Below are 23,700 nucleotides of genomic sequence, written 5' to 3'. Positions count from 1 at the left end.
AAATGTGGCTATATCATACACATATCAGAGTACTCAAAATATCATGGATACAATACATTACAAATCTAACATAAATATAAAGTTAGAACTTATAACAACGATTAAGAAAAGAAAGACCTCGTACCTAGGCCACATAATGAAAAATGATTAATTTAATCTGCTAAGAATAATAATTTTAAAGAGAAGATAGAGGGCTAAAGTGGAGTAGGGAGAAGCGCCAAATCATGGCTTCGCAATATCAGAACTTGGGCATGAACGTTCAACAATTACTAAGAATGGCGAAGAACAAAGAACATTTCGATCTAGTAATCGTAAACCTCCAGTAATACCACCAGAAGAAGAAGACAAACTGTATTTGATATATAATTGATAATGAGAAAATATTGGTCATTTTTTAAACAAATCTACGAGATCGTACATTTGCAATCATTTATCATACAATAACTACTCGTATTACTTTTCCTAGAAGATCTAAATATAATAAATAGGAGTATAATTACTAAACTGATTACTAAACCCCTCTCTTCTACGATAGATAAATTTATTTCAATCACTTTGCCACTAGTATGGCAAGTCCTGAGGTTTGCTACTTTATTTTTGTGACTCCCTCGTGAAAGATGTATAAATTATTGCTACATTTATTATTTGTAAAATAATAAGATCAATTTAGTAAAATATTTTTACAGGTAATAAAAAAAAAGTAACAGACATATGTCGTAGATGTAACATATCTACCAGTTAATCCGCGCGTCACGTTCGCTTAGAACTCCACTATCCATTTTTTACAGTATATCTTTCCACACACTTATTAGATTACTTTTATCCAGATGTCCATGTCCTCTCGGATCCTACATCATAACACAGGTTTCTCTGGCAGCCGCCTCCTAATAACAACTTATGTGTCACCTGAGAAAAGCAATCAACGTCACGCACCAGCCCAGAGTCAAATGGAAAATAAGGGAGAGCCCTTTGTTTGAAGGGGAATCGGAATGGGTTTCCAATTCCAGCGGGGCGGGAGCGACGCTGGGAAATAGCCAGTTTTCCGAAGGATCCTCATCGATCACTTTGCCACCTGGAAAGACAAAATAAACTTAAATTAAAGGTGGCGGCTTCTTCACTTTGGAGGGCTCGTTTCCTCGGGTATTAATTAACTTTGGAGAAGGAGCGGGGGAGGGTGTAGGAGTAATTGAATCTTTAATCAGGATAAAAATTAAATAAAACTTGATGCTACTCGAGCTAAAAATAAATAATTGCTACTTATTTTTTGTATTTTTAATTTTCTCACGTTTTATTAAATAATAAGTTATAAATTAATTAATTTTTCAACTAAAATTAATCTTGACTCGATTAAAGACAGTTGATAATTAATTAATTTAATTAAAGTACAAAAAACTTAATATCTGCCTATAATTCTAAAAATATTTAAAGTGGTAAAGGGAAAAATTGATTATGAGACATTTATTTAAAAGCATAAGGCTCGGTCACACAGGAGTAGGACGCGATCTGTCGCAGCGGACAGCGATCCAGCGATCGTCGCGGCGGTCTGCGATATAGGAACATCACATAGGACCCGATATCTTTGTAAGCGATACAGTATACTGCTGTTTCTTTTAAGAGAACAAATCGTGCTAGTTTTCATAGTTCTTTTTTTATTTTTGTTGCAATAAACTGTACCTATATGCACTATATAATATATAGTATATATTATATAATATATATAATATTAAAATAATTATATTTTATACTTTTACAAATGAATTATTTGCGTAAAATTAAGGCAACACTTCTTCAGCTACTTCATTATTTGCTTCGGCCTTCATTTTCACATTTTTATATTATTTGTAGGAAGTGTCAAACAAATATACATATAAGGTTGAATGCTCGAATAAATAAACTTTTATAAATAAAGGCGGATATCGAGCACAGTTTTATTAATTAAATCTTGCCCTAGATTTAATTAATAAAACTATGCTCGATATCTGCCTTTATTTTATAAAAAATAAACATATATTTTCACACTTTTTCAGTAAGTAATTCATTTTGCGGTTTTATTGAGGTAATGGTAATAGCCTCTCCTACTCAAGTCAACCTTACCTTTACGTTGGTGAACCCTGTTATCACAAAAGAGGGTCTGGCGACCGAGTATCAGCGAAATAACTGTAAAAACTGGAATTAAGGAAATGTAATTCCATTAAGAGTAATGACTAATTTACACTGAAGTTGTCACTGCGAGTGAAAAGTGCGAGTGACAAATGAAAAGTGAATAGTTGCGTGTGAACAGAATAGCTGTGAAGTGACAAGTGTGAGTGACAAGCGCGAGTGCGAAGTAAAGTAAAAAGTGAATAGAATTGATTCGATTTTTCCTGATAAGTAGCCTTCCCCCTCTCTTCGCAACAACTGAGAACAGTGACAACTTCGCGCAGTGTGAAAACAGTTCCGCTGTGACAAATGCATGGTACGAACACAGAAAATGAAGTGGTCTGAGGAGCAAACTATGCGTTTCGTTAAGGAATTTATACAGTACGAATGTCTTTACGATAAACGTAGCAAACAGTACAGAAACAAACCATTACGCGAGACATCTCTTCGGCCCGAAGATGCATACCTTAAAATAAGAAGCATAAAATCAGCCAATTATCAAAAGCTGAAGAAAGTAAAAAATTCTAACAAGTCTGGTGCTGGGACGAGCGACATTTATGTACCAAATATTAATTGGTTTTATATATTACATGATATCTTGTCGACTGTCAGCAGTACTAGTGAATGCAGAGAAACAACAAATAATCTGGTAAATACATTTTCATTCATTAATCACATCCATACAATTTGGCATGTCACCGTGGAACAGTGTATTAATATCTTTATTCTCCAATGTCTGGGATTTTCCAACGTATGGGAGAGGAAGAAGAGGCCTGTGTATGCCTCGTGGAGATTATACAGATATTACAAACTTTGACGTACAAGCCGAAAGGGGCAAGTTGGGTCCGATTTACTGATCTGAAAAGTATAATATAATTTTTTTTCTCTCGAAAAAACCTTTCGGATTGCATGCTAATGTTGTAAAGCCATGTATACAGTATGTTTATAATAATACTGATAGCGATTAAAATTACACTTAAAATTTTTATTTATTTTAATAAATTGTTAGTTTATCATTCTGTCTTGCCAAGGAACGGCACCTGTCCCAATAAAAAAATCCGCAAATAAGTTTCTTACGTGTTGTGCTTGATTTGACGATCTATTGTGCATATTTCCGGTACTACAGTTTACTAAACCAGCTGATGGAATATCTCTCAAGGTACCATGTATTATATTGCCTTCTGCATCTTCCACTTCAAGTGATACTACTTGCACAGCGCTTTTCGTTTTCCTCAACCAGATGTGTGAAGCACAACAGCATTTAACAATTTTATCAATTTTGTTCACATGAAACGGCAGAGGTTTTTCAAATATACGAAAACATGCTACTAATATTCCAAATGCGTTTTCAACGATTCGTCTTGCTCTTGATAACCTATAATTAAATATTTTTTCCTTGTAAGTGAGATTGTTATCTCCAGATAGCTTCATCAGATAACATTTTAAAGAAAAGGCATTGTCTTCGACAATCACATGGTCTTTGGGTAAAAGGTTATTTTCTAAAGCTTGGCTGAGGCTGCAATTTAGAAAAACTCCACCATCGCTAACTCATTCATTACATCCAACATCGATGTAGGTTAAGCAATAATCATGATCTACCAAAGCCATAAGTACAAAGCTTTTCTGATTCTTATAACTATTGTAAAAACTTCCAGAATTATGAGGTTCTTTAATCACAACGTGCTTTCCATCTATAACACCACAAAAACGAGGAAAATTCCATGTAGTCGCAAACCTCCTTTCAATAGCTTTCCATTCAGCTTTATTCTCAGGTACCTGTAGTTTTGAAAAAAAAAATGGCAAAAAATAGACTAGTACACATGGCATTCATAGATTTAAAAAAGGCATATGACACGGTCCCCAGAAAACAACTATGGATCACGATGAAGGAAATCGGAATAACTCAGAGGTTAATAGAAGCCGTAAACAACCTTTACAACAACAACAAGGTAAGAGTTAAAACCGGCAATAAATACTCCAACGAATTTAAGACCACAAAAGGCTTATTGCAGGGATGCTCTACATCTCCAACACTGTTCAAGATATTCCTCGAACAAATATTAAAACCATGGAAAAGAAAATGTGAAGGGATGGGAATACCAATCCGGGACAACTTCTTGTACACATTAAGCTTTGCACATGACCAAGTATTAACGGCTCAAGATAAAAAAGATCTGTGCTATATGCTCCGAAAATTAGAAAAGGAATACACAAAAAATGGACTGGAAATAAATCTAGAAAAGACCAAATATTTAACAACAGAGCAAGAACCAGTGAGAAACTTGGAAATGGACGATAATAGGGAAATTAACGGCACTGACAAATTCAAATATTTAGGATTCATACCCTCAAAAAATGGAACCACAGAGCAAGAGATAACCAGCAGATTAGCACAGACAATAACATGTATTAAACAAATGAACGGCGTACTGTGGGATAGACAGATTACCAGAAATACAAATAAGAGAATATATAACACCTTGGTACGCAGTATAATGACCTAGAGAGAAGAAAATTGGGTAATAAATAAATAAAACAGGTCCAAAATCACAACATCTGAAATATAGTTCATGAGAAGAAGCTGTAGAGTGACAAAAATGGATCGCATCAGAAATGAGGAAATAAAACGAAGAATGGCAGTAGAACAAGACATACTTAGCTACATCGAAGAAAAAAGTTTAATTTCGTATGGACATATTAGAAGCACAGATCATACAAAATGGATAGCAAAGATTTCGGATTGGAGCCCAATAGGAAGAAGGAAAAGAGGTAGACCCCGAAGATCATGGAGGGATGGACGAGGCCATGGAAAGACGAGACCTTAGAGATGGAGAATGGTAGAACAGAAAGGACTGGAGACGTTGGCTGAAAGAAGGAAGGCGGCGACAGCTGTAAAAATCCTTATATAGATAGATAGGTAGTTTTGAAATAAAAAATGTTATCATTAAGTTTCAGGATGTGTGCAGTCCTCAGGAGACAGAGACAGTCAACAGTTATGAGCACGATACTGAAGTAACTTCTATTAAAAAAATAGACTCTGATTCTACTTCGGCTTCTCAAACAAAAAGCGATGATACAAAAAAGGTAATATTGATTTAAAATATCCAAGAAAAAGGTTACTACGAGAGTACGAGAATTTGATAGACAAAGCGCAAAGTTTGACAAAAGCTGTCAACGAGCCAATTAGACATACCGATAACGAGTTTGACATTTTTGGAAAAAGTATTGCGGCTCAACTAAAGAGTGTGCCTTTGGATTTGGCAATTGAAACCCAAACGCATATACAGAATTATTAATCAGAGATGCGTTTAAAAATTCTCCGACGTAATATCTACTCTTTTCCACAATCATCTTTATCAAATTATAACTTCAACCTGTCACCGTCTTCAGTTCAATCATTCACATCTACATGCAACGCAGAATGATATTTATCACAGTCCAACTTTAACGTGTCACAACCGTTACCTCAACCATTCCAACCTCCGTGCAATACCACAGAATTATTTCCAGACATGTCCAGCAACGACGATTATGTCGCCAAAACTGCAGTTTCATTAGAAACTAGTTTTCGCCTGGAACTTCGTTCGTAACGGGACGATATTAGATTAACATAATAATATGTATCTCAGTGTTTCACTTACCGTAATAAAATCTTTTAATGAGGTAGATATGGCATCGCTCATTTCGGGAATCATTTGTGATATTGCTGTTTTAGATACTCGAAATAGGTGTGAAAGTATTCTTAAGTTGCATCCGGTATTAATCATGTACAGGAATATTTGTAGTTTAATTTTTGCTGACAAGGCACTTCTCATGCTCAATGCTATCACTTCAACTATCTCTCTTATATTGTTTCGTATTGGTAAACGTTGTTCTTCCTCCATTGTGCACGGACGCGGTTACTTTGAACTTGAAAGAAAGAACTTTGCACTGTGTGAAGCTTTATTTGTCACTTCTCACTTAACACCTTTTTGTCATTTGTCACTTGTCACTTCTTACTTGTACTTTTTACTTCTCAAAGTGTTAATTAGCTTTATGTGATGTCGACCCGTCTTTCCGAGGGGTGTTGGCTGAACTGAGTAGGCCACTTAACCTAGGTTGCAACAGTCGACGTTACACATTCTTCTACATCACCAACCCATCTGGCCAGCATGGTCAGATATGGCCAAAACCTCTAAAAATCAACAATGTCGATTTTAACAGAGACACAGAAGGTACCAGGTGGATAAAAACTGTATTCCGCAATCCCACACCAAAGCAATAGCCTGCCACAAGGCTTACGCGGGGAGGCAAGTCGACATTGAAGAAAAATATGAACAACAAACAGTTTCATATAGCAACATACAACATACGCTTCATGACAAAAGATAAAAAACTCAAAAGCCATTGAAAATAACAGAGGTCTAAAATGTCTAAGACCAACATTGAGTGTCCAAGAAATGAGTGAGGATACGGAACGGAATTTTAATAGCCAGGTGCCTGAATAGAAATGTACAGCCAACAAAAACAAACTTAGTTTCTGAAATAGCTTCAGGTCACATTATTCCAATTCATCGAGAGATAACAGCAATCATACAGAATGGTAACACCTTAATAAAACACCCATTTTTTATAGCCCATATTAAAGATAAATGCGTTCTTACGATGGATATTATGCAGAACAAATTTATCATCCCTCCCTCTCTCTTGTCGTTTCCCTATTATTAAGGATCCTGATTTCTTCCAATAATTTTAACAATTTTTCTTCATTCGTCTCTATATCTAGCTGCTCTGAGAGCTTTGCAGAATGAGTTTCGTGCTGAATTCTTAATTTGGTCGGATCATCTAGTTGGTGATCGTCTTCTTGATCTTCTTCCCGGAACGTTTCCAGAAACAATTAATCTCTCCAAACTATCGTCACCTCTGCGAACCACGTGACCGAAAAATTGCAGAATACGTTGCAGATATATTGTGGACAGCCTTTTTTTAATATTGAGTTGGTTTAGATTGAAAATGTTTTTCCTATGGGCTGTCCAAGGCATGCGCAGCATTCTTCTCCTGTCCCACATAATTTATCAAGATTTCCAAAATAAAATTTTGTTTATTGAAAATAAAGAAGTTGACCTAAATTTGGAATACTAGATACCTAAATTAAGAGTTACAGAGAGCGAGGATACAGAAATTTCTCAAAATTCTGAGAGTATCGTCCTGGCAAGACTGAGTCCAAAACTTGAATGTCTACATTTCGGCGTTGTGAAAATTGAGAAACCCGTTAGTGACGGGATTTTGATAGCCAGATGCCACGTTAATGTAGATAAGATGATTCCAGTAAGGGTTGCTAATTTGTCTCGAAAGCCATTCTGTACCCCAGTAGGAAAAATAGTCAAGTGCGAAAAATATTTTCGCAGTTAAATTTTAAATATAATTCTAAATTAAAAATTTAGCTTTAAGTTACCCAGTTGATGCTTGCCTCTTGAAACAACTGATCAAAAATGTTGATCACTTAAAGACTGAAGGATAAGATAAAAATTAATGAATATATTAACGAAAACTAGGACATTTTTAAATCCGAGAAATCTTCAGGCGTATTACTTTAGTTTAACATAAAATTTTTTACTGGAGATGCAAGACCGATTCTCTAAGCCCCATGGAGATTACCATTTGCTAGCCAAAATGAGTTAAAAACATAATAAAAGAATCTTCAGGCGACTGGTGTTCACCAGTTGTCTTAGTATCTAAGAAAGAGGGATCTGCACTGTAAAAGATTTAAAAATAAAAAGAAACATAACCGAAGAAGTAAGTATACAGGTAACAACAGTTATATAGAAAGAATATCATGATCAGACTTTCCTGGAAAACCTTAAAAAGAGTCTAAATATGATAATGACCAAAGAGCCATACAACAATGGCTTAAAAATTGAGTAAAATCTATTTGGCAGGAAATAACCAAATACATTGGAACTCTAAACACGTACTGAGCTCAATTAGAATCTCTGTATCTTTCCAGCGATATATTATACCGGAAGCATGAAAGTCTCGATCGAGTACGTGCAGTGCAATAACTGGTGCTACTACCAAAATGACAAATTAAAATTGTGTTGCAGAAACTGCATAGCAGTCTTTCTGGAGGACATTTTGGAGTCAAAAGAACATTTGCCAGAGTTCGAGACATATTTAACTATATCAATTGTCGCCGAGATGTAGAAGAGTGGTGTAAGAAATGCAATTTATGTAACAGTAAAGAAGGCCCTAGAACAAAAAGATCTGGTTGAGTGGCACATTATTCTTCCTGAGAGCCTTTTAAACAACTTGCAGTAAATATTTCCGGCCTACTTCTCATGACAAAGAGAGGAAATGAGTACTTAATAGTTGCAATAGATTATTTTTTAAAATAACTTGAAATTGCACCCCTTTCTAATTAAGAAACGACTACAGTAACAGAAGCATTTGTAACAGTCTAGGCATGCTTTAAAAACTCACACAACTGACACTTCAAACCAGTGGCGTTGCGCGCTAGCTCTATTTTACTTTATCTTTGATATCTCACATTTTTAACAGCTGACAACACTTATTTGTGACTATTTTTTCTTAGGCAACCTTATATTATTATATTAAAAAAATTAGATTTAATTTGATACAAAAAATATGCATATACATCACTAGCAGCGCATTTTATTTACAAATTAATAAATGAAATAAAATTTTTGGTCAAAAATTAATCACTATTAAGTAAATTAAAAATACTTGCGGCCACTTTTTGACTGGCAATATATTTATCAATGTATTTAATTTTTTGAAATGTATGTAAAAATGTTATGCTTACTCATACTTCCAAAAAGAGGACTTGACGTGCTCTTAAAGCTGCTAGTAATTTCTGAAAAAAAAATATGGATATAGCAAGACTAAAATATATTAATAATAATATTGTTTATTTAGAAAGCTTACATTATAATATACATTAAAAGACACAAAATACATACTAAATAACCATAAAAACTCACTGAAGTAGAGTTACCGTAAAAGTAGCACCCCTTGTCGTGAGACTTAAAAATATATATTCAAACAAAGAAATATTTAACAGAGTCGACAGCTGCTAGTATATCGAAACGGTGTGTTTATTTTTGCCTCTCCAAAATAGTTTAAATTAAGTGAGAACAAGTTTTCAAAATTTAACTACGCTTTGTGAAGTTATTAGTGATCAGCTGAACTCACTTTTGCAGTCTGTAAGTACAGTTTTACTGTAAATTTTACCGAAAATATATAATTAGTACGTATTTAACATCATTGAAAATTTTCATATCCATATTTGCTTGACGATAAACAAAAACATTTAATTACCATTGACCTGTATCTCCGGCCGGTTTTTTTCTGGCGGCGGACAAGTCCGTCTTTGGGAATGTTTAAACACCAACGAATATGTCGCAAATCAATAAAATAAATTTACCAGGCAATTCTCAAATGGATAATTCTACACAAAGAAGTTACTCTACCGCACTAACACAACAAAAATTTCCGTCAAAACGGCAAGCTATCATTTTTAATTTCATCGAAGATGCGAAAATACAAGATTACCTCCTCCCCCTGGGAGAAATCATCCATCCAAAAAATATGCTATTCTACTCTAGATTATTAAACAGTAGAATATGTTTATATTTATCATCGGAAAATATCGTAGAAAAATTCATGAATGAAAATAACGGCAACATTGAAGATAATATCCAGATTATACAAGCTCGACGGTATATAACTCCTTCCGAAAGAATAATTCTCTCTAATGTTTGCCCATTCATTCCTCATGATGTATTAATTAAAGAACTTGAATCCATGGGGCTTGTTATTCTATCTACAATGTCCTTTTTAAAAATTGGTGCACCGTTACCCGAATTTAATCATATAATGAGCCTTAGGAGACAAATCTTTATCAGCCCAACCGATCTCACAATTCCAGAATCGTTTTTAATTAATTACGATAATACTTCATATAGAATCTTTTTATCAAGCGGCAACCAAACGTGTTACAACTGTAAACAAAATGGGCATACGGCAACTAACTGCAAAAACCCTATCAATTCAAACCCAAATCCTACTTCTCCAACCACAGCAGAAGAAATCTCAACATATAGCCCTCCAGAAATATCAACCATCACACCGACATCTACTTCAAGTCAAACAGACACCCCAACTACAGAAAATCAACTAAATATAAAACAAACTACGAACGAAACAACTACCTTACATATGAAAATTGAATCTTCACAGAACAGTTCAAAAAGAACTATTGACGATACCTTAAGTCCTTCTCCGCCTTCCAATGATACCACTAATAAACCGAAATTTACCAGTCCAGCAGAAATACCATTTAATCCTAAGAAAAAACAAAATAAAGGTAAATCTCTAGAAGCATTCATAAACCAGCAGTCACCACCATTTATTCAGATAAAAGACCTATGTTCAGATAAAAGACCTATTCGACAACATAAAAAATTCACCCGATCCACTTACTACCGTTGAAAATTATACAAACAACTTTACAGCTCTCATCGCTATGTTAAGCAAAATATATCCCTATACTCAAGATAGATCTACAAAGACACGAAATACCAAATTAAGAAAAATTCTTCTAAAACACTTACAGATGCAAATCCCACACGACCTAGTATCCGATACATGACTGCTCACAAACCAATCATTAAATAAATTTATTTAATAAAATAGAGTTCAATTAATTAATACAGTGAAATATCAACGGCTATTACAATAATTTACCTATGCTACAGATCATTCTTTCAGAACAAAATCCAGATTTTGTATGTTTACAAGAGACCAATTTTAAACAAAATCAAAATATAAACTTAAGAAACTTTTTGTGTCACAACCAAAATCTGATAGAGATAGAAAATTGTAATAAGGAGGTAATCTTTATTTGGATCCCATCACATAACGGTATTAGAGGTAATGAAGAAGCAGATAAGTGTGCGCGTGAAGCCGTCAATTCAGCTAACTCTATTATTGTGAAATACGTGATAGCTAGTGATGTTTCAAGTGTTATCAAATCGCGGATCCTAAGTGAGTGGCAAAACCGGTGGGAATTTTCAGTGTCCAATCTTCGGAATATTAAACCGGACATTAAACCATGGAGATGTTTCCCCACTAAAAGAAGGGATCAAGTGACAATAGCTCGTCTTAGATTAGGTCATACCAGTGCCACGCACAAGTTCTTAATTACTAAAGAATCCGAACCAAAATGTGAGCAGTGTAACGTTAAACTCTCGGTGAAACATGTTGTTGTAGACTGTCCAGTTTTCTCCACAGCAAGAATCAATTATGGTATCTCAATTAACTTAGAGAAAGCACTTGGTGCTAATTGTTTATTCACAAATATGTTAAACTACTTAAAAGCTATTAATTTTGTTAATATATAATATGTTTAATATTGCAAATCTGATTCTCGCTAATAACCTTCGGGTTGATGCGAATTTGTAAATAAAAAAACAAATTAACAATTGTATAAATATAAATAGTTAGTTACATATGCGCTCTTACAAAAATACATTAATTTTAATTTTAATATAGCATGTGACACAAGTGTGAGTACCATAAAAGTAAAAGTAGAAGAAGAACTAACCGACCCTTTTGAAGCGGACAATGGGACAAGATAAGGAGATTCCCTGAGTCCTTTATTATTCAACCTGATTATGGATAAAATAACAAAAAAAGTAAGAACTAAAAAAGGATACCAAATGGGAGAAAAGAAACTTAACCCTTAACTACTGACGTGGATGTTTCAGGACGTAGACACTGACATGCGGTATGTCATACCGCTGCCTATGCTCCTTTGTTTTTAATATAAATTTGTCTCATATCACTGTATTACTGTCTTGATTAGGACTTAACTTAGTTGGATTCAATCAATTTATTTTTGTGCCCGGAATGGGTAATTTAATTTATCATATACCTTTTTGAAACTCCCTGTATAACTTGTAAAATAGCATCTTAACTATATTGAATGACTAACAAAAACTTGTAGGAATGGTTTGTCTATAACTTACCAATTATATTATTTAGTTTTTTTTTAATCCAATCTTATGTCAGTAAAAATGTGTCTCAACGGGAGTTAAAAGGTTAATAACATCTCAACACACAAAATTTACTAGCTATTATTTTTGCATCTTTATCTGTGAATCGATTCCTTATAAAATGTGTATAGGAAATAGCTGTGGTATGAAAATTTAAGTATGTCAGCTAATAAACCCAATATTGCCTAATAAAAATCCGATGTATCGCTATATCTACGAACGAGACATAAACCCAGTATTACATCCAGCCACCCATTTGTTCCACGTCTACAGTAGCAGTCTTTTTAATACTACCCATAATATATTCTGTAAAAACGTATTATCAATTTGCAGTTGAATGCTCTCAGTTGCTACGTGGTTCGCTGTGAATAGATCATAAACACGGGCGTTACGTAAAAATAACCAGATTATGTAGACAACGAGTTTGTATATGCAGAGAGTGCATCTGAATCTGTATTAGCTAATAGGATTAATGTTTATGAGAAACTCACAGTGCCAGATAAAATTTATTTTTCTACCCGTAAAGTATTATGGCTAGCTCTGCTTATTATGGATTACTTTTGAAATTGAAAACTGGGAGATTATTATTTTAAAAAAGGGGTCAAATACTTTAATAAAAATCATGATAAAATAAAAAAATAGGTAGAGACAACGTTAAGTCCCATTAAGGCCGAGACAATAAACAAAGAGAAATTTGACAATTCATTTATTAGATTGGATTAAAAACACATAAATTAAGACTAATTTACAACCAAAAAGAATTTTTTTTTTCATGAAAGGAAAAACAGGTGGGTGCGTATACGCACCTTTGGCCGAATACGCATACAATTTTTAAAAAAGGAACGTATTGTATCTTAACTGTAAATTAAATTATAAGATGAAAATTTTCGAAACATTCGGGGTGTAGATGCACTGTACACTTTTTACATAAATAAATAGTATTACTTTTGCACATCCGACATTTTCTTCTTGCACTATTATCGTCTCTTTTTATAATGTGGCCAATATTGTCAAATCTAGTTTCATCTGGTAAAGCAAATTTAGATGGACGTCCATATACTGAGTTTGACAATGATGTAGCTGTTTCTTCACTATTCTCTGCATGTCCACTATATTTTAGTAAGTTAAGAACCAATCTCGAACGAAACTCCAGTTGGGAAATTTTAGAATCATTCGCAATTTTAAAAATTTTCCAACTATTGACCACCATACTGTCAATCATGTTAGTAAACAACGGCCACCACCACTTTTTTCCTCTTATTTTAATACGGTAATTCGCAATGCCATTATCATGCAGATCCACTCCACCCATGTATTGCTTATATTGGTGAATTACATTAGGCTGAGGGATAAGAATTTCTTTGTGTTCTTTACAGTTATAACGTTTAGTTTGCATAGGGGGTAAAACGTCACATGTATTTGTCATTACAGTCACTACTGAATTATCGTTCCATCTTGTTACCAAAACTTCTAAATTGGAATCGAATGTACATGTATATGAACCTCTTTCCTTTTTTTCATAATTTTGTTTTCTTCTAGAGGAAATTAGCAGTGCGATTTTCCCTTACTGTTCCTGTTGCAAAGAATCCTTTTTCTTTCAATAGTCCAAAAAGAGCATATGACGTAAAGAATTAGTCGAAAAAAACCTTACGTAGCTGTGCTTTTAACTATCGAAAGTAAATTCAAAACAACTGCCGTTCCTAAGCTAAAAATATTATCTGTTTTCTCAGTTTTTCCGCCATATGAAATAAATTTGAACAAATAACCAGTATCAGAACATAAACACCATAGTTTAAAACCAAATCTAACAGGTTTTCCACGGATGAACATTTTGCACGAATGTCGCCCGAAATATGGAACCATTTCCTCGTCAATGGAAAGATTTTTTGCAAAGACTCCAAATTGTGCAAACTTTCGGTTAATTATTTCAAAAATTGGTGACAATTTTGAAAATTTATCATTTTTATTCAGTAAGGTGTTATCTGACAAATGTATGTTCTGTTTGATTGAACGAAATCTATGTCGGCTCATGCTTTCTCTTACAATGTGCACTTCTTTATCCTCATCCTTCAACCAATACATATCAACTTGAGGCAGAGTGTGATAACCAGATAATATACATATGCCAATAAATTTTTTTAAATCTGTATCATTCATTTCAAAATCGTGACGGTTATTCTGCGATGCATAAATATTTGTAAAATATCGAATGCTCTCACTTACTTCTTTATCAAAAAGAGTGAAAAAACTTCAATAGGTGACTTGCCTCCATGGTTGGCTTTTATATTTTCTAAATATCGATCAGACTGAGGTTGAATTACTGCCGAGTACGAAGGAGTATCTGTTTTTACCCAACTTGGGACAAATTTGGATGTATTATTTTTGCCTGGTTCTTTCTTTGGACGTTTTGATCTGTGGTTCAGAGGAATATCATCATCAGAATCGTCAGATTTCCCATTCACTTGTATTTCATATGTACCTGCAATATCTGTTTTTATTCCTTCTGTACCAATAATATTATCATCAATGTCTTCTACATCGAAAATTTCATCTGTTTCCGGCGGCACATAAACCACATCAAGTGAGTCAGCATTTTCACAGTCTGAGTCTTCTTCTAACAAAGCCATTAACTCTTTAGTAGTTAGTGCCCTCTTCATTTCATATTTCGAGAATTTACTAAAATAAACAAAAAAATGCACTACTACTACTATATACACGCATTCATATGATAATAATATACATATACTTACCTCATTTCAACTTATATGGAATATAAAACAAATAAACACAAGGAAACTTTCAAACTGATTTAAGTCAAGAAAAAAGCAAATATAACGTTTACAGCACACAGCAATTTTATAAATAGTGAATGAAGTGTATTGACTATTGACGAGATCGTAATTTCAGATTGTTTAGTCTACGAAAAAAATATAACATGATTTCGGCCAAAGGTGCGTATACGAATCCATCGTATAAACATGCAATTATAGACCTTATTTTTAAAGTATGAATGAATAAGTTTTTAGAATAATAAAAATTTTAACATTATTTTATAATTATAGAATACAAAATATGAATTAAGTTTATAATTAGTATTGGAAAAATTTTTTGTATAAAGATGCGCATAAATCATTAAATTATGCAAAATTATAATAATCTTAAAATATTTAAAAAGTAATATTTTTGTCAAAAGAAAAATGATACTATATACCTCAATCTATTGAGATGTTACTTCAATAAAAAGAAAACATTAAAAAAATTATTTTCGGGCCAAAAAAAATTAACAATAAAGGTTGCGTTTACGCACCTTTGGCCGTAAATGGGTTTTAATGTCATCATAAAGAACAAAATTTTATATCACTATTTACTGGTTTATGTTAAAACAAATAGTAAACAAAGAATATGTGATAAGAAATAAGCAAAAGTGAGGTTATTTTTAAAGATACACTATTCCAAACAATACGATTTTCTGCTAATAATTGAAGGGCTCGGGTGTAAATAATGATATCTGACAAAATTGTCGAAATTAAGTTTTTGCATGAAAACAATGGTATATGCAGTTCTAAACAGGAATCTGTTGATATTTCGTTACTAGTTTAAAAGATGGTGCGGTAAATAAGTTGCAAATAGCAGCTAAGTGACATCGAATTTGCCTAAATAATGGTATGTGTTAAAAATAGCATCTAACGATCAGCTGGATCAATGTTTTGTTGCCAAAAATAAAGATGTTTTTAGAGAAACTTTGCTCACAAATAGTGACAGTGAGTTTTATTATTTATTACTTAACATAATGTCAGGATGGTCTCTTTTGACTTTCAAGTGCACAATTTAAGAGGACAGAAAGGGTTCGTTGTTTGTGTTTCGTTTAGTAATAATGTACGGACTTGTCTATTCGTTGCCCATTTTTTCAAAGCTGAAAAAGTCACTTGCTTTTAGCTCATAAGTAATAAGCGGTTTTAAATAATTGCAGGTCTCTACAAACTGGACTTATTTATGGAGTACAGAAATACTCATGTAGGTCTCCTTTCTTCTTTCTTTTAATCAGTGCATGTATTGTGTCTGCTTTGTTGTGTGTATGCCCCTTAAGTAAATATTTATGATGAATTCTAACGACTGAGGTACTATGAACAACCCACATATACATAAAAAATAAAAAAAAATTCGGTTTTGATCAGAGCAGTTGTCTGACCAACATGTTACTTTTTCTGTAAATTTTAAAACAACGGTATATGACTGGCACACCCTTCTTTCAGATCCGTTTTAAAGGAGAGTGTAAGTATCTTCGGTCCTTTTGATTGTCATTTCTTGGACCTCAACTTCTGCTAACTCAACTGCTTGTGCAATAAATTGTTTTCTATGGTCTCAGTCTGTCTGGCTTTTCCAGAAACTATTAAATATTTGCATTTTAAGAATATCCTTAATATAAGTAATACATTCAAACTTATATTATCTATTGCACGAGAAGAGGGACCTACTTATTTAGCTTTTTTTAATTTATTTTTAAAACCTACATGTTCCTCTCCTAATCGTCTCTTTTCTTTCGTTACGTAACGTTTCCAAGTTAAAGGCTTCTGCTTTCTTTTTCTAGTTGTCTTCACAATTGTTTCTGTTTTATCTTCCTCGTTTACTTCAATACCGTTATCCATGAGTTTTTTGAAAAGCACCTTTCTGTAATCATGTTCTTGAACACACGTAATAGTTGCATTTTCCTCACAATCATCACTGATACTGCTATCATCTGGTTCATATGTTATGTCATCCACAGAGTTGTCAGAATATCTACTACAAGAAAGTTCATCAAATATGTTTTCACTCTCGATTTGTTCATCCACGGAGAAATTCTAATTGGCAACGTCAGAATATCTACTACAAGAAGGTTTAGCAAATATGTTTTTACTCTTATTTTCTTCGTCCATGGAGAAATTTCAATTAGCAACATCGTTAAACATAACAGGCTTTAACTGACAGTAGGTTTTATGGTTCTTATGAACAGAAACATGGTTGTGTTCATTAGATGAATCAGATTCAGGCACATAAGTAGAGTGAATATCAGGAGTGTCTGAAAAATAACAATGCTTTAATTATTGTGATACTTCTTAAATAGTTTTATTTAAAATTAAGCTTTTGTTATTAAGCATGGAAAAGTTGTTTGAACTCTGCAATGTATTACACTTCGCAACAATTGTGTACCTACTTTAAGTTAATAATGTTTAGAAAGGAGACGTACAAAATTTTGAAGATTTTCACAGTACACAGAAAAAGTTCACTTACCTTCATTATTTTCTTGTAAACACGTTTTTACCATCTTCATTGCTTTTGATTCAGACATTTTTGGTTGTTCTTTATTATCACATTAATCTCGATAAAGAAAAAAGTTACTTTTATCTATAAACCATGCAAAACCATCCAGCTTACAACCTCAATTTTTACACAGCTGACAGGCTGCTGTCCATAGAGATTGGACTACTGTCTTTTTAAGAATCAGTGTGACATGCAAAACAGACCGATGTACCGCATAAGGCTTTTTGTAACAAATATCATAATGCACATCCGACTTAAAATTTTAGTAATATTACCTGGACAACCACCTATTAAGCAGCATTTGGAAGATAATACCTTTATGTGTATTATTGGCTACATACCTCCATTTAGTGTGAAAATGTACTTTCGGCCTGTCAATTCTAACGAACAGAATTGGACTCGTGCTATTCGATGATGTCCAATGGTACCTTTTTGTACTATGTTAACTGCTTTAAACGCTTTGGAATTTACTATGCTAATAATCCCGGTTCCTTAACACCACGTGAAGAATTTCTACTGATATTATCAATGTCTCTTGTGAATGAATATCAAAGAGAGCGTGCTATATCCATCAAGTTACCGAGAACAATTAGGCTGAGGGTGCAAGAAATATGTGGTTTGAAACCAGAACAAGGACTATTGGAGAGGCTGCATAGGGCTATTGTAATTTAAAAAAGAACAGAAAAACGAAATATTTTGTCATCATTATGGAAAATATCTACGTTACAACACGTACATGCTATGTGTGGTGTGCTACTTGTTTTAAAAATATGTATTAATAATATTTATTTAGGTTTTGTGGCGTATTATAATAAATATGTTTTTACTTCTTTGTCTTAGCTTTTTGCTAATGAAACATTCCCTTTTTTATTACATTAAATAATCAACGTGAAAAAAAATACGTCCCTATAAACGTTATTTTTTTTCCAATCAATCAAATTATTTAAGAGTTGTTTCTACTTAGTGTCATCCTGGTGCCTTTAGTAGCAAACTAATACGCACCCTGATGCGCATCGCCCGACTTCTTGCATTTTATTCAATTTTCTATTGGCCAAGAGGTCCGAAAATCTCATATAAATATTAAAATGTCTTTAAATATGGGATTATTCGGATCTCAAGGCAGTGGAAGTCGGTCCTTTACGGACTCTCCTAGAGCACTTCGCTCTAGGGGCTCTGCTTGTTTTTCTTTTAGACTCTGTGGCTGAGTCTTTTCTACCTACAAACCTGAGTTTTATTTAACCTTAACAGTTATAAAACAAATAGATCTCGTCTTTTTTTAAGACGATATCGAAACATAGAGCGTCCGGAGTGATAATTTTGATGCTATTTTTCCAAAGTATCACCCGTCCGGTACGACATGGCGCCCAACGTGGGGCGCCATGTCGTACGGCCGTAGCGTCCTCCTGGTTTTCAGGGGTTTCTGGATGATCTACAACCGCCGCTCTCGAAGAGGATCATCTCAAGTTTCGAGAGTCCATCTTCGTATTTAAGGAGTTGATTGAGATACCGGCCGCTACGGGCAAGAAGTTCCGCCGAGCCTTTGTGGTAGGTAAGGAGACACCCGAAATCAGAATTCTCTAACAGTTCGAGCTTTCTTACTGACAAAATATTCTTACACTGAATTAATATGTATTAGAATTCTGATGCGTGGTGTATAACTCAAGTTCCACAAAGATGTCGGCCTTCTCGCTTCGTGTAGCCGCGTTCCCTCTCCTCGAGAGAGGTACAAGAATGCCGGCAATGTCGACTCTTCCTGCTGCCAATCGCTTCGTATAGCTACCTTTTTGTTAACAGTAATTCATATAGTTACTATTTACATAAGGTTTTGGAGACGAAGTGGTATTGCAGCTCAACCTGATCGGAAAAGCAATTACAAGTCCCCGTCCGGGCTTTTATTCGCTCTTTACCGTAACAGGCCCAAATAACGCTGTGGTCAGTTCGACACGATTTGAGATAGTTCTAAGACCAATGTCTTTTCTATCTCAGAAAGTCGTGTTCTACTGTCAGGAAGCGTTTTGTAGTCGACACGCCGGTTCTCGTACACTTGATGATTTAACTTCTAAATTGGATAACCATTATTAGGGATTATTCTTCAATTTTCGGACGTCTTCGACGATAGCAGGATATTGGTTAATTAATAAAACTCAAAGGTAGCTTAGTAGCGCACCGAACCAACAAGGTCTTACGGGGCTAGTAGTGTATGACGACTGGATCCCGTTCGGAAGATGTGCTGCTCTTTTATACACATCGTGTTTGAGAATTTTCAGCACACTCCCGTCGAGAGGCCAATGACAGCGCAGTTAATAACGAGCGCTGTGGTTGGCCGGCCAAAGTAACAATCTTTGTCGTGATTGGTTACCTTGGTGACATTAGTTTGAGTAATTATTAAAAATTGGACAATAAACAAAAAATTTACAAATACTAAGGAAAGAAATCAACAACAAAAATATACCATTGTGAATAGACTGATGGAAAATCAAAAACACATCGTCTGCAATTAACGACATAACCACACAAAAATCAGAATATAATATCAATTCTCCTAACCCTCAGAATTTCAACTCAAAACATTGCTTTTTACCTACACGATCGAGGCCAAGAAAGTCGTCTTTTAAATTGACCAAAAAAACACCAATTAATAAACAACTACAGGTTAAAATAACTTCTTGTAATAATAATCTTATTTTAAAAACGATTTCCGGATTGGAGATCGAAACGTCCAAATAAATTTAACCCGTAACTACTACCAACAAAAAGTTATCTCGCAGCTGCTAAAAAATATTAACTAATACATTTATTTCATGTCATAAACACTTTTTTATATAACTCTAAAGTAACTTAATGTAAAATAAATTGTGATTTACAAGTTCGGCATATTTTTAATACATATTGTAAACATTTAGGTAATTTGCACACAAAACAGTATGTATTCGTTTTGTTTTCCTGTCTTTTTTTTCGGGACAAATTGTGCACCTCTTCCTTTTAGATAGATCGTGTATTGGCAGTGGTACAGGTGTGTCGTCTATATCTACTCCAAGGATATTCGCGGCGAGACATCCAAGTTTCCGGGGTACATTTAGGTTGTAAACTATTTTCTTCATATGTGGCGTGTACAGTGCAATACCTAGTTCTTTTAAAAAATTGTTACGGGATATTTCTTTTCCCCGGAAAAACTGATATATTATTTATCTGTTTACACCAGACATATTAAAATATAGTGAAAAATTGCCATAGAGCATCGACGGGTCCTTCGAAAAGTGGAACATGTTGCAAAATTTTCGTCCCAAGCATCTACACCTGATTTGGTTTGATTATAAAACATAATTATTTCGGATTTCCCAGCAGTGCTCTAATTAACGTTACTCTCGTGATGTACTGATGATATTAAAACAACAGATTTTTCCAATTTTTTGGGATATACGATACGAGAGTATTGTCTGATGTAATTCCGAACTCTAAAGAACTAGCAGCTCTCTTTCTATCAGTCATAAATATGTAATTCTCCGTTTTCTTATCTCGTTGGTTATTTCCATTGATGTGGTTGTTACTGGAACAGTTATCGCCAGTGACATTAACGGTTGGAATTTTCAATAGATTTTATCATTCGAAGAGCAATCTCAGTTGGATGTAAAAATAGCGGAGAATTTTCCCTGTATAGACTTTTGCGTTATACATGGAGAGTGTTTAAGAATCGGCTACGATCTGCATTTTTTACCATATTTTGCTGGTTTATTAGGTATGTACATTCTAATACTTCTCTTGAATGGTACTAGCATTTCATCTACTATTACGTGTGGACCTAAAACATAGTTCCGTTGAGAATATTTTTACAAAAGTTTTAAATAGGTTGGATACAGCTACCAACTTATAAGTTTTTACTCTTTCAAACCTTGTAAGATGAATGTCGAATCTTAAACAGCTCAACAAAAAGAAGAATCGTGCAAGTGACATCGAACAACTAATCAAATCTCTCCCTGTATCATCTGTTGCCCATGATAAGTTTAAATCTTCATGGTAAGACTTAAATATACCTTGCATAAATACGTAAATAAAAGCTTCTATCTTAAAAATTTTACCTGTTTTTTTAATCAAAGTTGGGGCAAATTTTGAGAGGGTAAGTCTAGCAGTTAGCGTAATTTGAGGATAGTAGGTCAATTCTCGTGTTGGTATGTTCAACAATAATTTCCAATATGCCATCATTTACTAATAATTTCCAAGCTTCTTTAGGAAACAGTGGTAGATTGAGTAGGGCAGAACATTTCAATCCTGCTCTTATAATGTTATGAGATTTAAATTTGGACCTTTTTGGCGATTGTTTGGCCCATTTTGTATAATTTTTTCCATACTACGCTGATTTTAAAATGTTTAAAGTAGCTATTTTGATACTATCATTATTCGTGGCATAATCTCTGTCTAAGATGTTTTCATGCAATGATTCAACCTTGAGTTCACTATCAGAGTGGTATTTACTGTAATTTTCATTGTCTATTTCATCGCTGTCACTTTCATCTGTATAATTACATAATTTGTGTGCGGCTGACTCCTTATTTTTTACTTCTTGGAGAGTATCTGTAGTTTCATTGGCATCTTCCGAATCTTTCCAAAACTCTTCACTATTTAGAATGTCTCCCATCTCAGACAAAGTTAAATGCTTGCTTAAAAAAGCCATTTTATCTAAATAAAAACTGTGTATGAAGCAAATGATATAAATATTTAAATTATTCAAGTCGTTAACATAATATATATATATATATATATATATATATATATATATATATATATATATACAAAATAATAAAAATAGGTACATACCTTTATAACCAAAAACTTTAGCTTTTTGCAAAAACACTGACTGACCAGAGAATGGGAATGGTTGGACAGACAGTCCCACTCTTCAACTTAAATGAGTAGGACGTATTAAAACTATTGCTGGATCACGCTGACCCTGTCGGTAGCAGTTACGGGTTAAAATTGTATTTTTATTACACTTAATTTTGATTTAATCCCATATAAATACAATATTTATCCTTTTACAATAGTTACAACTTGACCTAGTGGTCAAGATGAGTAAGCATATTTTAAAAATTGTTACAAACGACATAATTTATACTCACCAAGAATTAAATTGGTTTCAGTTGTCGTGGTAGTAGTCGTGGTTGTAGTTGTAGTTGTAGTTGTGGTGGTAGTTGTTGTTGGAACTTTAACTTCTAAAAACAAAATGGAAATATTAGATTTATGTTTGTTGTATGATTTTGTGCAGTAAAAATTATTAAAATTCGGAATTATCTGACAGAAATTCACTTTCACTAAAATGAATACAGATTTATTTCCAATAAATTTAATTTCACTTTAATATGCTTAGTCCAGTTGGCAGACATTATTTTATTAGTTGCTCCAAGGGCTTCTTAGGACACAGATGCTGTATTGCAAGAAGAGAACTGAGCGAGTCGGTGAGAAACAAAGGTTTTGAAATTCTTGAGAGATGACACCACTAGATTCTTGATGATTTGCATGTTTTAGGTCACGGTACAAAGCAAACAGTTCAGCGGTGAAAACACTTGAGCGGTAGTTTAAATTTAAAAGTAGACGTTGGAGTAACAAATGCACAACAAAGGCATCGGTAAAGATGTTTGTGCAGTTAAGGTAGTCTCGTTCAAGAATCTCGTTTAGTTTGTTTTGGATTAGTATGTTGTTATGACATTTTTTGGAGAACTCTATTAGAGAGGTGTTGCAATTTATAATGCTTAATAACCATGGAGTCGGATATTGGATGTTACACAGTAAAATACATCTGAGATTGTTGTGTCAAAGTTATTTAGAATTGATCTTACTCGTGGGTAATAAGGTTTTCCAGTACGAGGTTTATTAAAGAGAAAGAAGAATATTTGTAGAAAATTTTTTTTTTAAAGAGTGGATGATCCTTATTGGCAGCTAGAGAAGAAGCGTGTAAAAGTGTTAAAAGTGCCCGCTTATACTGCAAAGATGGTTCTCCAGTTTCGGAATATAAGCTTTCTATAGGTAAAGTGTGAAAAGCTCCGAGAACAATCCGACGTGCGGCATTGTGGATTGTATCTAACGGTTTTACTCTTGGTTGCGGAAGCATAAACAATTGAACCGTAATCGAGTTTGGATCTAATAACTGTTTCATACAGAAGAAGCAGTGTAGAGAAGTCGTAACCCCAGAAACGATTCAGTAGGGTTTTAA

General features: G+C 33.8%; 1 protein-coding gene across 1 annotated transcript in view; it reads right to left on the bottom strand.

Moving 5' to 3' along the window:
* Positions 1–902: 902 nt before the first annotated feature.
* The window catches only part of LOC140436376 (lachesin-like), a 514,302-nt gene continuing 491,504 nt past the window's right edge, over positions 903–23,700 (bottom strand). Inside the window, exons 9-11 of the mRNA XM_072525165.1 lie at positions 22,610–22,702; positions 8,942–8,992; positions 903–1,072 (exon numbers count right to left, since the gene is read on the bottom strand). Coding sequence (XP_072381266.1) covers positions 903–1,072; positions 8,942–8,992; positions 22,610–22,702 — 314 coding nt within the window. The remainder of the gene's footprint in view (positions 1,073–8,941; positions 8,993–22,609; positions 22,703–23,700) is intronic.

This window comes from Diabrotica undecimpunctata, chromosome 1, assembly GCF_040954645.1.
Source record: "Diabrotica undecimpunctata isolate CICGRU chromosome 1, icDiaUnde3, whole genome shotgun sequence".
Lineage (NCBI taxonomy): Eukaryota > Metazoa > Arthropoda > Insecta > Coleoptera > Chrysomelidae > Diabrotica > Diabrotica undecimpunctata.
This window is presented reverse-complemented; position numbering and strand designations above follow the sequence as displayed.